The 15,879-nt window shown below is 34.4% G+C and overlaps 1 protein-coding gene across 1 annotated transcript; it reads left to right on the top strand.

The window, feature by feature from the left end:
- The first annotated feature begins 6,558 nt into the window (after positions 1 to 6,558).
- LOC146734553 (carbohydrate sulfotransferase 9-like) lies at positions 6,559 to 7,242 on the top strand. The gene has a single exon (XM_085507518.1). It carries the CDS (start codon positions 6,559 to 6,561, stop codon positions 7,240 to 7,242), a length of 684 nt encoding a protein of 227 aa, XP_085363644.1.
- The last annotated feature ends 8,637 nt before the right edge of the window (positions 7,243 to 15,879 follow it).

Raw genomic sequence — 15,879 nt, 5'->3', positions numbered from 1 at the left:
TTTGGGAACATTATGCCCTCACCTCTTTCCTGAAAAATTGACATTTATTAGCTACAACCTTCAAACAATTGTCTCAGCCTCTCAAGATTATCAAGGAATGAGACACTACATACAACCACATCATTTTGTTACACTAGACATGTCCTAATTGCCAAGTCAGCAAGACACTTCCCATCACCATTTGAAAGGGGCTGTTTCTCTTTACATATGAATAATGTAAATTTGAATTTGAACACTTTCATTTAGATTATCTGGTGTAAATAAATAAATACAAAGGGGCTAGCGCTGCCTGAAAGACCCACATGAAGACTGTTGCACTCAACTGATGGGACAATGTCACACTCATCCATACTCATTTGCCAGTAACCAATTTTTACGTCACCAGTTGAGAACCATTCAGCACCCTTGTGCATCCATGATCTATTCTATCCTGGGTAGTGCTTAGACATGAATAGCTTCATGTTTAACGAATGCAATATGGGCAACATATGAACTGTTTAATTCCCTGATTCTCCACTGTCTAGCATTCCCCTTAGGATCTTTTTAACACACATCTGGTATACATATTATAATGCAGGGCTTTGCTATATAAACTATAGCATACTGTTAAACATGACTAATTTTTCATTTGTATTTCAAGTACATGCGTTGGCTTGGCCTATGTAGGCGCGTCCGTACTTTTGCCTATATCTGTTAAAGCATTGAGGGATTATCACCTCGTGCAAGAGTACTGGAACACAGAAAGTATGACAATGCTAACAGCGTCACCGACCGTCTATGGCTGGGGCAGTGAATCACGACAGTGAATAGTTGAAAAAACTACTAAATGCCATTGGACAAAGTTATATTAAATCATATATAGTAGGGCCCTACTATACAATTGTTTGGATGGGCATATTGAATTATATGGGGAGATTGAGTTTTGGGGTTATGGTTCAGGTCAGGGGTGAGGAACTCTGTTGTTATATTTCTCTGAGAGCTCTATATAATTAATCTATTTATTGAGAACTTATGTGTTTAATTTGCTGTGTTAAAAGGGAACCTCTCAATCCCATGTATTGCATCAAATGTTTATGGGTAATTGAGTCTGCCTCTGTCCACTAAATAAATAAATGCTTATCTTTCCCCTGTCGCGCTAATCCTGAAGCACAGCCTCTTTTGTGCCCTTGAATGTGACAACATTCGCTTTACCATTAATTTTAATTATAGTTATTTTATTACCATAGTGTACTTGCAGTTTGCTCATCGTCATTTTCTTGATGAAAGTTAGCCATCTTAACCTCGTCGTGTGGTCTACCGTTTCTTGTCTATGGTATATATTCTTTGCTTTATTGTACGTAAATTTACATATTCAGTGGTATATAGTATCAGCAGCAAGTAAACCATGGACACTCATAATTCTTGACTGTACACTGGTGGACCATAAGTCATGTTTTTCACTACATGTTGCTAACAATATTTCATTGTAGACCATGGTGGTTACTGGGAAGATATCGTGCCCCCCCCCCGTTCTTCGAAGTTGATGTTTATATTACAAAATAAACAATTAGTGCTGGAATTTTCTTCAGCTGAATACAACAGAGAATGACGAGTACTTGGGCTCTGGATCTGACTTCTTTCTCCTGAAGCTTGGACTATATTAATAGGTTTGCAATGAATACGACGCAGGTTTGATGGACACGTTGCCCAGGCACAGTGTAGATAGTAGAGTTATGTCGTTCACTGTGAATAGGATTTCCATTGAATCTTCATTAACATTGTAGTAGTGTGTTGTTGACATTGAACCTGAAATAAATATTACTAAATAAAACAAATACCAACCGTATGTACCTGCATGACAAGTGTATCAAAGTGTACCTGTGCATGATTCAACTCAATTAAATAACTAAATACAACATAAGACGTTAATTTGGCAGCCATACAGATTTATGCAAATAAGTCAACCATTCCAAAAAAAAGTGAAACAAATTCCCATGCTCAAAAAATGGTTAAAATGACACCTAAGAGGAATGTTATAACATAATAAAGCTATTATGATAATTCTGAAATGTGAAAAATAGCTGGTTTTAATTTATGCAAATTAGACAAACATTCACTCCGTATATTTTCTTTGACTTTTTGTATGTGGGTCTGAGGACCATTGCGGAAGGCATACTCAAGAAAAAAAAAATCTGTTGCAATTAGATGACAGAATTTCCTATTATTTTTGCAAAATTGACTGGAATATTTTATTATAATATTATTTAATAGGCTATTTGTGAAGCTGTATACAACATTGAACAACATTCATACTAAAAAAATAACTAAATTCGAGTAAAATTATGCATGATGAAAGATTTATCTTCAATCAATTAATTTTAGGTTCGATCATGTATTAAAAATGTTATGTTTACGTGGTGGCCATTCAGTCATAAGTGCGATTAAAATTTATTAATAAATTTATTTATTTATTTATTTAACACTCTCAAATATCTCATAAATCCTTGGCTTTATTTATATTGCGAAATTACTGCGTTGATAATAACCATAGATGTCAAATATTTTTACTTCTAGATTGAGATACAGTTTTTCATGTCAACATTATTGAGCTTCTGGGAACTGACACAACACAGGTCCGATAGCTTTCAGTTTTTCTGCACGCCATTATCCTAACTTATATTGGCTTAGACGTAGTTGAAACCATAGTCACTCGGATTGAATTGGAAATAAGGTTTTCAAGGTCACCCCTAGTCCTGATCCATTAGAGCTTTAGTCACCTGAAAGAAAAGAGAAAACGATGGTTCTCACTATAAAATTTAGCACCGAGTACTCATACTGAGTATACCCTGATATCAGTTAAAGCTATACGTGTACAGTTTTTAAATTTGTAATGTGATTTGACCTTTCGATCCAGACTATTTATCATGGAGCAGTGGTGATTCGCATCTAGTCATTAAATATTTTAATATATTCTAATTCTCTCTATTCATAACAATTCTTTAGAACATCGACCCAGACTATCTCTTTGAGCAGAGGTGATTCCCATAAAGTGAATCAATATTGAATAAGCCTTTGTTAGTCAGTAGAAGATTTTTTTTATGCAGTGACAACAAAAGACTAAGTTATGTATCAGACGATAAACTGTTTACTTTCAGACTGTTGACTGGTTAGACAACCACACTTATGGCTTATAAAAGAAGAATCAAAATTGGTAAGCGTTTTTAAATCTGTCTTGTGTAGTTTTTGAGGTGTTTCTAAGGTTATCAGCTTCACAGAATGAACCAGATTTTCGACTTAGCTTGCAACGGTGCATAAACGAACAAATCTTTTGAACTATTTTCAAACATTTTTAAAGTTGTCATGTTACAGGACTGGCTGTTATGTGCCTGCTGTCTTGTGTAATGTGGTATTATTATTGGTGCCGGCGAAACGGTAAGAATAATATGTATGATGTACGCTGAATATTATAAAGTATGTATAGGATGAAACCTGACTACGCAGCCTCTACTGGTATTTCAGCGCAGGATGAAATGACGAGTCCGCAGATGTGTTACACAATTCGTTGCGTGAGCGCTGACCTTTTGGAATGTGTGGTCACTGTTCTCAGACAGTCTGCATACTAAAATTAAAATCACGTCCAACATGTACGTAACATTTCCATAATGATTAACTTATGAATTTTCAAAATCTAAAACCAAAACAAAAAATAGATTGATATAGTGCCCCAAAGCAATTGTCAATTTGTCCTTTCATATTTGGCAGAAAAAAAGTGATGATCGGATTCATAAAAAAACGATTACTGGTGTTATCAACTAGCCTGGTCTTCTTAACAATAAACCGTGTAGGACAACAACGGAATATCAGCTTTGATATCATGTAAAATTTGGCAGACGAGGTCGAAAAGTCCAACTAAATTAACGAAATAGTCAAAACTCAATATTATAAAACTGGGACGAAATATGCTACAATATCATTCGAAAGACTAAAAAATCACAGTGACACAAATGGCAGGCTTGAATGTATGCAAACAATGGAGACAACAGCCCCGCTCCTCCCTTAACTTGAAAACAAACAAACAAACAATACTTTACAAAATGGCAGACAGAAAGCAATTTTCGACGGTTTCTGTCTTCAGTAGCGGATAAAAGTATTTTTTTACTTGTATTCTCCTATTGGTGAATCCGTATTTGATGCCATTATGAAAATGTCAGCATCTACACCGAGTTTACACGAGTGTACACGAGTGTACACACGTGAATGTACTAGCGCTTATACCTGCAAAGTCTTAGGTGATGCAAGATTCGATTCATCCATATAATGTATTCAATTGTCACATGAATGAGGCAAGTACTATTTCAATTGCCATTCAACTAGTCAACAGAGACAGTTATCACCATATCTGTTCGTTACAACCTGATCTGTACCACCGACGCCTTTCTCAGTATAAGTTCGTCTTGCTTCACACATTATCATTCATATACACCACTCCTCATCCAATATGGCGCTTGGGTAGTCATTATTGCTTAGATATATCCTTGATTGCATATGTAAATTTTGTGTTTGGACAAATCAAATCGATGGTTTGACACAAATAGTATACTGGTATTATATAATACATAACTACGTGCAACTAACAATATATTGTTAGGACCGTTTGAAAATAAGAAACGTGACCAAATTGAGACAGAGAATTACGTGAAATATAGTTGACGTTGACACTTCACTTAGTTAAACACATTTGCAGCAAATAACTACAATATAAAAGAAGAGTTTCAATTTAAAAAACTCTCCTTTCATTCGCTACAGTACATTTAAAACTATTCGTCTGTATTAGGAATCATACCACAGATTGTGATTATGGATTTATCTAGGACGATTTTCATTTTCCGGACATTGAATGTCACTGTTGTCTCTCCTGACTTTTCTTTTATGTAAGTGCAAATTGCAAGTGCTAGTGCTGACACATAATGCATTTTGCCACAGAAGTCATTTCCTGTTTGGGACTACATGATAGGGCTGTGTGGTCATCTCCCTATCAAATGGCAATTTTATTGCGCTATCCTGGCGTCAACCAGGCCCGGTCGAACACAAGCACCTGCAGACCTTGACCAAAGTTCCACCAAAGTCGCATTCGTTAGTGAATGAATCTCGGCCAGTGGAATTGGCCTTTCCACTGAGTCTGTGGCACACTCACCCAGTGTAGGGGTCGACCCTTTGATGTTCACCCTAAGGTAGGATTTGAACTACCGATCATAAGTCTGGTGCGACAACCACTATGCTACCAGTGACCGGTCTCATGTTAACATGAACGAGCCAATATTCACTGACACAAAAGCAGTAGGTACATTGAGATAGAAGGCGTAAATAAAATCAAATTGTGGCTAGCTGTTAGTGCTTCCTTTGATTTTGAATACTTAAACAATACATTCAAATTTACATTTAATCTGAATCAAAGATTGAGACTAAATAGTTAATTATTTTTACCAAATGTTGTGCACTAATAAAGCCATGTCAATAAGATAAATCTAGTGAGTGGGGTCATATGTGGTCAGTAATGATGGGAATCTACGTCTGTATTCTGCATTAATCTGATTTTCAATATAATTTGCAGGCGATTTGAGAGACGCAAGGCTTCTAGATTTTCACTCACGATCAAATGCAAGCAATTTGACCTTGGACAAAATGCCAATATATAACACAACGTCACTTGCAGGCAAGGTAAGGTAAATTTACAAGTTATTCCTATGAAGAGGACATAATAAACTACATTAAATCATTTTAATTTTGGCCATTATTTCTTTTTAGAAAACGTGCGCTATAAGTGTTTTACCACTTTCTTTTGAATATGATTAGACCAGAGGTATTTTTTAGAAAATAATCGAGCGCCCTCTAGTGTTTGAAATCGTATTTTTTTTATCAACGTAGCTTGAGGATTATGTTGTCGGAATCGTTTTTATAGCATTAATACACATACTAAACTGTATTGGTGTGTATGCAGATGCGAGTATATAATTGAAGAATGCACTATGTGTGTTTGATTTAGCTAGCTTGTGTGGCTAATGTTTGCATGCACCAACTATGCAAATTTTTATTATTATTGAAACTGAATCTGTTTTTTATGTTTAGTCCACAAACTCACTTTTTTGAGTGCAAGATGGCGTCTGTATTGTTGACTCACGGTATACTCGCCTGCCGGGTGATACAAATGTAACTTTAAATCGTCCGTTGATGATAAAATTACAAGCAGTATACTAGCTGACTGGAACTTGATCATTCTAATTCTCTATACACTAGTTGGAAAAAGCATCGTCCACAATTAATAATTTCTACTATTCCATAACTTCAAATTTCATTCACCCTCTGTTACATAATACATGCAATGATAATCATATTTCCTTATATATTTTCCATTATATGAGAACCACTATTTTTCAGAACTTATCTAGAACCCGGATGGTCGAAAAAGACATGCGTAGACGCCTGTCATTTCTGCGCTGTACATGTCACCAGCTGCAAAATACTAGTATACAGGTTTCTAATAAATATGTGAACTGTTCAAACGCTAGTGAACAAAACATGATGGCTGCTGAAAGTGGGAAAATACAGACAGACAATTATAGACAATTGCAGTTGTCCCATGAAATGTACGTCGATGACAAGTATAAACTGATTTACTGTCCTGTTCCCAAAGTTGCAACATCAAATTGGCGAAGAGTGCTGATGGTAATGGGAGGGCGCTACAACAGCACTGCTGAAATAAAGGACAGTACATGGGGTATTTACACAAAGAAATTCAAACAACTTGGAAGCTTTGATCTAGAAGGTAGAGTACGGTGCCTTCAAACATATACAAAAATAATATTTGTAAGGCATCCATTTGAACGGTTGCTGTCCGCATATCGCGATAAAATTGATGGAAAAAATTCGAAGATACAAACGTTTCAAAGTTTTGTGAGGTTTGTCTTGAGCCACCAGAAAAACATTAACGTTCACTGGCAAACGTATGAAGAGCTTTGCAAGCCTTGTGATGTACATTACGATATTATCGGGAAGTACGAGACCTTTACACGTGACGCCAACCACGTGCTGCGCAAGATCAAGGCTGATGATATAGTGACCTTCCCGGACTTGGAACCGCATGGAACAAATACGTCATTGTCTTTATTGGTCAAAAAATATATTTCGAATGTTACAGAAACTGAAATGAAAAGTTTATACACAATTTATGAGAACGATTTCAAAATGTTTGGTTATCAATGGTAGTACACGCTCTTGAGATCTTCCTAATTGAGTTATAGCTCTTCATGTAAAGCCGCGAGAATTTCCATTTCATTGTCTCGTCTTGTTTGTTCTGTCATTACTCTTTCGTTGATCATAAAGCGCGATTCCCTAAATCACAATAACACTCTCGCAAAAACAATTGTGGTTCTACTTCACGTTGTCACGATACAGTCCCCAACGTGGTTTCTTCGACTTCCAACTAAAACGAACGAATAACTCCTGTGGGCTCTGGGTGGCGCTCACACAACATTTGTCAAAAACCGTGAAATCTACATATTGTGCTTACAAACCATTTAATCGACCAATTAGTGATATCATATTACTTTTGCTAGTGCCCGTAAAACAGTTGAAATATATTATTAGACTTATTAAAGTAGTGAAATTAAATTTCCTTTTGCACTGCTTGCCATGAGTTTATTAGTCAAAACAATTATTTACAATTACTCTACCACTCAGAAATTGCAAAGCTCTTAACGTCTTCCATTCATATATAAATGTCAATAAAGCGAACTATGTTCTATAGAGGTTGGTACCAGAGTGGTATGTATTTCTTCCCGATGTACTGGATGATAGGGACAATTTCCTCACCTTTAAAACTTTCTCGGACAAATATAACATATCATCAAATCAATTTTTAAAATATTTCAGTCTTATTGATGCTATTCCTAGAAATTGATTAGTTTCCTTGAATAGCAGAGATAATGAAAATGAATCTACCCTTATCCATATTAAAAGAGCTTACTCAGAAATCGTAGAGAAAATGTATAGGTTAAACCTAATAACTCAAACCTGTGTTGAAAAGTGGAAAGATTTTTGGCACAAATCTAAATTTTGAGTATTATTTCAAACTACATTTCATTACTACTTATGATGTATCACTCAGAAATTGTAAATACAGACTGATTAATAAAATTTCCACTACAAAAAGGTTTTTTAAATATACGTAATATAGTCGATACTGATAAGTACTTTTTGTCACAATTTTCCTGAAACACTGCTTTATTTGTTTTAAAATTGTATTCATGTCTCTCCAGTGCATCGCGATCTTAAATTTGCCCTTGACAATTATTGTAATATTTCAGTAAATTTTTGATCAAAAGATGTTTTCTTGGGATTAAATGTACATGATTCTAATTCAAATTCAGACTGCATCATTTGTTCAAACAATAGAAAGACATATTCCATAATATGATTTGATGATATACATATACTTCCATTTTGCATATCAAGATACGGAAACACTACTATCAGTTGACTATAACCTGACAAGCTATAACTTAATTTAGTATACGTAGCAGCTTAGTAACCACGTCACAAAAAACATGCATCCAGAAAACTTTATTGACATCCTCGTAATCGGAATTATATTACAATATTCTTCCTTGAAGACATTTTATATGTTTCGTATGCACAGTAACTTAACTTAGTATACCAGATTCATTAGGAAAATCTCAGTCAAAAGAGACTAAAAAGATTAACAATTCTCACATTTCAGGAAGAAAATGTTACCCAGGAAGTAACACAGAAACTACTGTATAAACGCTATTCTGTGGGTAAAAGATAAAATACAAATCATAATCTTCAATTTCAAACAACATTTATAAAAATAAATGTTATGAAGAAACGTTTTAGCTACTATTTAAATATCTTAACGATGGTCGACAGAAACACACATTTTCATAATCGGAAAGAAAAAGCCACTACAGTAGCTCCGCATAAGTATTTACATATGAAAAATTAAAATTAAACTCACTTTTCTGGTCAATTTGCCTTGAAAAATACCAAAACACAGCAACCTGATATTCAGTACATAGGAACAGAATAGAGCCAGGTACCATGCTACATTCGACCTTGTATTGCTTCATGGTAAATGGCGGCCTAATTGTGAACTGGCTTAATCTAAAATTCTGCATCCGATGGCCACACACACCCAACCCAATAATGCAATCAAATATTTTTCACTGTGTTTGGCAATATTCAATATGTATGCTCTCTTCAACTAAATAATACATGCCACTACATTGACGGCATTTCTTTATTAAATGTTGGTAGTTCCCTCGAACTAAATAATACATACTACTACATTGACGGCATTCCTTTATTAAATGTTGGTAGTTCCCTCGAACTAAATAATACATACTACTACATTGACGACATTCATATTTTCAATGATAGTAGTTTCCTCGAACCAAATAATACATGCTACTAATTTGACGACATTCATATATTCAATGTTGGCAGTCCCCTCAAACTAAATAATACATGCTACTACTTTGACGACATTGCTATATTCAATGTTAGCAGTTTCCTCAAACTAAATAATACATGCTACTACATTGACAACATTCCTATATTCAATGTTAGTAGTTCCCTCAACCTAAATAATACATGCTAATACTTTGACGACATTCCTATATTCAATGTTAATAGTTCCAAGTCCTACTGGAATAAATAGTACATGCTAATAATTCGATACCAATCCTGAAATCGTAGCAGCCATCGACAACTACACTTTTATGTGACATGGATTCGTATATATATTATTACCAGTTCTCATGCACTACATGCATGTATTAGCTGCTCTCGGCAACTAAATGTTTTTTGCTGCTATTTTTTTAAAATTTCTCTCCAGTAATAAATAGCACATGCTAATATTATGGTAAAAATGCTAAATTAGTAGCAGCTCTCGAAAAAAAAATTATGCTGTTTTTTTATTTGTGCCATTGATCCCAATATTCAGTATTACCAGTACTTTTGAACTACATAATATATTACACTAGTTTAGTACCATTAATGAATTATTAGCAGTACTAGCTAGATAAATGAATTGTATGTACTGCTATTTTTGTGCCATACTTATATTCATTATTATATAAGTTTCTTTGAACTAAATAGCACATGCTAATATTTCGGTACAAATTGTGAATTATCAGCAGCTCTCGATAACTAAATTGTATGTGCTACTATCTTTGATACCATTTATACATTCATTATTACCAGTCCTCTTTAACTAAATAGCACAAGCGAATACTTTGGTACAAATTGTGAATTATTAGCAGCTCTCGACAACTTAATTGTATGTGCTACAATTTTTGATACCATTTATACATTCATTATTACCAGTCCTCTTTAACTAAATAGCAAAAGCTAATATTTTGGTACCAATTGATAATTATTAGCATCTAATTATTCAGCAACTAAATTATGTGCTGCTATATTTTGATATTATCAGTTCTCTCGAACTAAATATCGCATCCCAATATTTTGGTTCTATTTCTGAATTATTAGCAGCTCTAGACAACAAAATTATACAATTGTATTTTGATACGATTCGTATATTCATTATTACCGTATAAGTCCTCTTCAACTGAATAGCACATGCTACTATTGTTGTACCATTTCCGGATTGATTATTAGCAGCGTTCCACGCCATTTCCATATTCATGATAACACTCCTCTCGATACATGGTACTTTTTTGGTACTAATATTGAATTGCCAGCTACCGAAAATTTAATTACATATTCTACTGTCATGGTACCATTCCAATATTGATTATTACGGTCTCTCTGAAACTAAATAATCCATGTTAAATATTTGGTACCATTCCTATATTGATTATTTTTAGTGTGTTAAAGTGTAATATTGCTTATATTTGCTAAAAGTGAGTGTAAACAAGAATATTTAACAATACTAAATATTTTAGCATTAAGATTTATTTTTTACAAGTGCTCTAAGCTAATGTACGAACATTCCATGTAGCTAGACGAAGCACATTGATTAACTATGTGTTTGTATTCGTATTGTTCTGAATTGATTAAATTACTGTCATTGTATGCACAAGAAAGGTTGCTAAGAACATGACAGTGATGGTAAAAAGATACATATTTGAACTAATTTGATGAAGATAGTAGTCGAATAACACAACTTAATTTGCCAATGCTTCATACACACTTGAATAACACGTACAAAACGATATGTACAAATAATCAAGGCAATTATAATTGCTAATTTGACAATGATGTGGAAGCTGTTGAATATAGGATTAGAATAATTCATATCTCTCTGGTGATTTGAACTGAAATTAATGTATATCACATTTACCGTGTTATTTTATCTATTACTGCCCGAATATAGTCGTTTGCGCCCGGGCGCAGGTGATCATTTACCCGACGTTAGGAGGGCAAATAATCTCTTAGTCCTTGTATGTAAAAATGATGATCGCAGTAATTATAACTGCTAATGAGGCTATGGTATTTCTGTATTGAGTGTACAGTCACAAGCTGGTGATTATGGGATTAGAATAATTCGCACGACTGTACTATGATGTGAATCGAAATTAATTTAGTTTAAATTTACCCGTTATTTTTCTTATATATATGGAATCATTCATCAACACTAATTGTTGAAGTTAGAAGATGTTTTTTCTCGAAGTCGACTAGCTATGTTTCGATTTCTTCACAAAAATATAGAAAGACATATATAGAATACTTCATTGCTTCCTTCGTCGTCATCGGTGCATCTTCGTTTTCATTAATGTGTTGAGTTCATCTTTTAAAGTAAAGCTAAATTAGACAGTTTTCCCTAGTTGACTATCTACATCTGCAACCCAATTAGCAGTCGCAAACGACGTACAGGAAATCGCAATGTAACGCGACGTGTGACTTCATCCCATGAATTAGAGCTAGTTTACTAAACGAAATACGCCAGTATGGTGATATAATCGACAACATGTGACATGGTTTCGACCTGTATTAGCGAGTTATATGTTCAAAGTGAAATTATATAAGCTATACATCAATTATGTCAATAATTTGTGAGAACGATTAATATAATTATAATTCTTAATGAGTCAATGATGCCCATGTATTGAATACAGAAAGTGGCTTGTGAATATCAAATGTTAATACATCATGTGGGTGTATGATTATTTGACTGGAAAATAGTATAGTTCAACATGTCCATTCTTCCACATTTAGACAAATTGATTTTAAATAAAAAAAATAATGGTGAAGGAAATGTTGGAAGTAGCTTTATATTTGTTTAACATGACTGTAATTTACTGTAATTCAAAAAGAATTTAGAAGATTATATACGAACACAACAAGCAAATATATCATCATTCTGGAACAATACTAATAGCAAGCTGCTCCTCAAGATGTATGTGTGTGCCAATGTAGAACAATGTATAATAATAGACGCTAATCATCAAATGTTGGATGTCAGTCCAAAATAATTTTAATTAGTTCAATATTTTCTGCTACATTATATTTCACATCTACACAAATATGCTTATATTTGCTGAACATGAGTGTAAACACGAATGTTAGAGTAGAGTAAAACAAAAAAAATGCTATTCGGAAACTAAAGATTTTATCATTCAGATATGCTTTTGTACAAGTGCTAAGCTGCGTACGAACATTACATGTATATAGACGAGACACATTGACTATCTGTGCGTTTTTATGCGCTTTGTTCTGAATTTATTATACTACTGCCGTTGTATGCACAATACGGGTAACTAATAACACGACAGTGATGGTAAATCATGAAACGATACATATTTGAACTAACCTAGCGTAGAATGCCGAATAATACTAATTAATTTGCCAACGCTTCATGCACGCTAGAATAACACATGCTACTATCATAGAGCTGCTCAATGATATGTATGTATGAAAATGATCGAGGAATTTATACTTGCTAATGGGCAATCATTGGCAAGGTGTTAAATATAGGATTAGAATACTTCATGCCCCTCTCTGGTAATTTGAACCGGAATTAATTTGTATCACATTTACCGTGTTATTTATTATACATCGTCTTTTATTTCTACATAGATGTAAACGTATATTTCGTAAATTTGAAATGTGAATGATATTGTGTACAGATAATAAGATTGGTTTTGCTAACACTGACTGTATTACAGCATAAAATAATATAATTGTAGAAAAATACAAACGACTCTCTTCATTATTCATATATTATTTCATTACGAGACCTAAACTACTAACGAATATTCCATATGAATAGACGAGTTTTTTAAAAGTACATTAATTAACTGCACATTTTAATTCCCAATCCTCTGGATTTATTATACTACTGTCTTTGTATGCATGATAACAGTATTTATAATTGCTAATGAGGCTATGATATTCATGTATTGAATGTACAGTCACATGCTGGTGATTATGGGAATGGAATAATTCGTGCGACTGTACGGTGATGTGAATCGAAATTAGTTTTTGTTTAAATTTTCCCATTATTTTTCATTCATCGTCATTCACATTTAGACAAATATGTGGCATCGTTTATAAATAATCTAAATAATTACAAATAATATTGTGTATCGATGAGAAACAATTTTGAAGTTCCTATGAAATGGTCAGTTATCATATTTTGCGCCATCTTATATTTCTGGCAACAGCTGTCACAGTTCGTGGCATTTGTTTCTCGCTTTAACGTGTTGCATGTATACCAAATCTTCCAATGAGACAAATAAACTATTGTTGATCAGTAACGTCCTTTGACCGCCATTTTGGATTACTAGCAATGTTGTGGTATATATGAGATACAATGAAAATAAAATAATTGTAATTTGTCTCTTGTTTATTGTCATGGTCGTGGTTTTACGAGAACATTGAAAAAAAAAACTATACTTCTATGGGCATAGGAAGACCGAATTTACCTGTATTCATTACTATTAATTCTCCCGGAATAAATAGCACATGTTGCAATCATGGTATCAATCTTATATTTATTATTACCAGTCCTCACGAGCTTAATAATACATGCTGCAATTAATTGTACCATTCCTATATTTATCATTATCAGTTCTCCTGAACTAAATATTACATGACTGTCGCATACGACTTTTTTACCACTTCCGTGTGACTGAGAATGTTCTAGAACCGTACTGTGTCTGGATGGAATTTTTAGAAGTTGGTTGAATAGGTAATAGGGCACTGTAGAAGGCAATAGAAGGTAATGGAACATTCTAGAAATTTGTAGTAAGTTCCAGACTCATTATGTATGCTGATGTAATGGTCTATTTATAGACAGTGTGGGTATATATAGGGGAGTTGTTCAGCACTGAGTTCAGATCGGAGATCTCATTGAATTGTATTGGAGTTTAAGTATCTAGTTATTGGAGTAGTGGAGTTTTACCGCGTTATTGTACTTGATGTTTGCAGAGTATAATAATACCAGTACCAGTTGAAACCTCATCTGTTGGCCCCGTGTTCGTATTTTATCATCGCCGCCAGGGACGTCTTTTTGTTACTGTTGCCATTTTGGTATTTGAACCATCACACCTGTACTATACCAATTACGGTAATATTACGTTGCGTGTGACAATGACACAATTTTGATACCGTTTCTGTATTCAGTATTATCAGTCCCTCCTTACTAAATAAAACAGACTGTTATGTTGGTAACATTCCTATATTTAAACTATAATGTACTCCCCGGTGGCTCACAATTAACGTAAGCAAACTTTGGACGACTTAACAGCCTAACCAAATCGACCCTGTCTTTTACCTTTCTGACTGCCTGCCTGAAACTGGATAGATTTCTGATTTATATCACCTGTCTGTCCATGTGCATCTCTAAACTTATCAGTTAATTCAGGCATTTACTTAACTGACTTGGGTGACCTTTCAACTATAAAAATGGACAACTCATTACCAAAAGTACTCGTCAATTGATCTCTCATCACTAAGTCCTTAGCTCAATCAAAGCTCCTACCAACTTCAGACAGCTCTACCAATCGGTCAAAATAACTACTTAATCTAGCTGCAAATTGCGAAATGCTTACGCCACCTTCTTCCCTACTAGTTCGAAATTTCTTTCGATAACCTTTTTTATTCATATCATGACGCTTCTACAAAGCTGCCTTTACAAAATTGTAATCAATGGACTCTGCTGCAGACAACACATACAATGCTTTGCCTGTCAATAATGCACTAAGATTCATAACCCAACTACCACGGGCCATTTCTGAGTTTCAGCTCGAACCTTATAATGCATCCATCTCGTCTCTAGTCTCATCAAACAAAGATAGTTTTGGGCCCTTAGAACTAGCAACGGACTGTGCCAACTGTTCTAAGCCTCCATTTTGACCATTAGCTTCCGCACGTAATCTCAACACTTCAAGTTCATGCTCTCTTATTTTCTCTTTTTCTTCACGGTCTCGTTATCTCTCTATTGCCTCAATTTTCAACCTTTCAACTTCACGTTCATTTTCACGCTCTCTGTCCCTTTCCTCATGTTTCAACCTTTCAGCCTCACGTTCAGCCTCACGTTTGGCTGCTCGCTCAACCCTCTCCTCACGCACTCTCTGTTTCTTCTCACGCTCAGTCCTCATAAATTGAGTCAGCTCTTCCCCTTATAGTCTAATCTACTACATAACTCTTCGAGTTCAATAACAATATCCATGCTTGAAAAGGTGTAAATCAAATTCCAGTGATATTAAATAAAGCAATTTAATGTCAACCTGACAAGCTGGTCTGACAACAACGCGTTCTCTAGACCTTAAGCAGTTATGAAACAGTCAATTTAGTCAAAGGATTGCTGACAATAAAATCCAAATCAGAATCACAATCCGAATCAGAATTACAATC

Source organism: Saccoglossus kowalevskii, chromosome 14, assembly GCF_978046115.1.
Source record: "Saccoglossus kowalevskii chromosome 14, keSacKowa6.1, whole genome shotgun sequence".
In the NCBI taxonomy this organism is placed as follows: Eukaryota; Metazoa; Hemichordata; class Enteropneusta; family Harrimaniidae; genus Saccoglossus; species Saccoglossus kowalevskii.
This window is presented reverse-complemented; position numbering and strand designations above follow the sequence as displayed.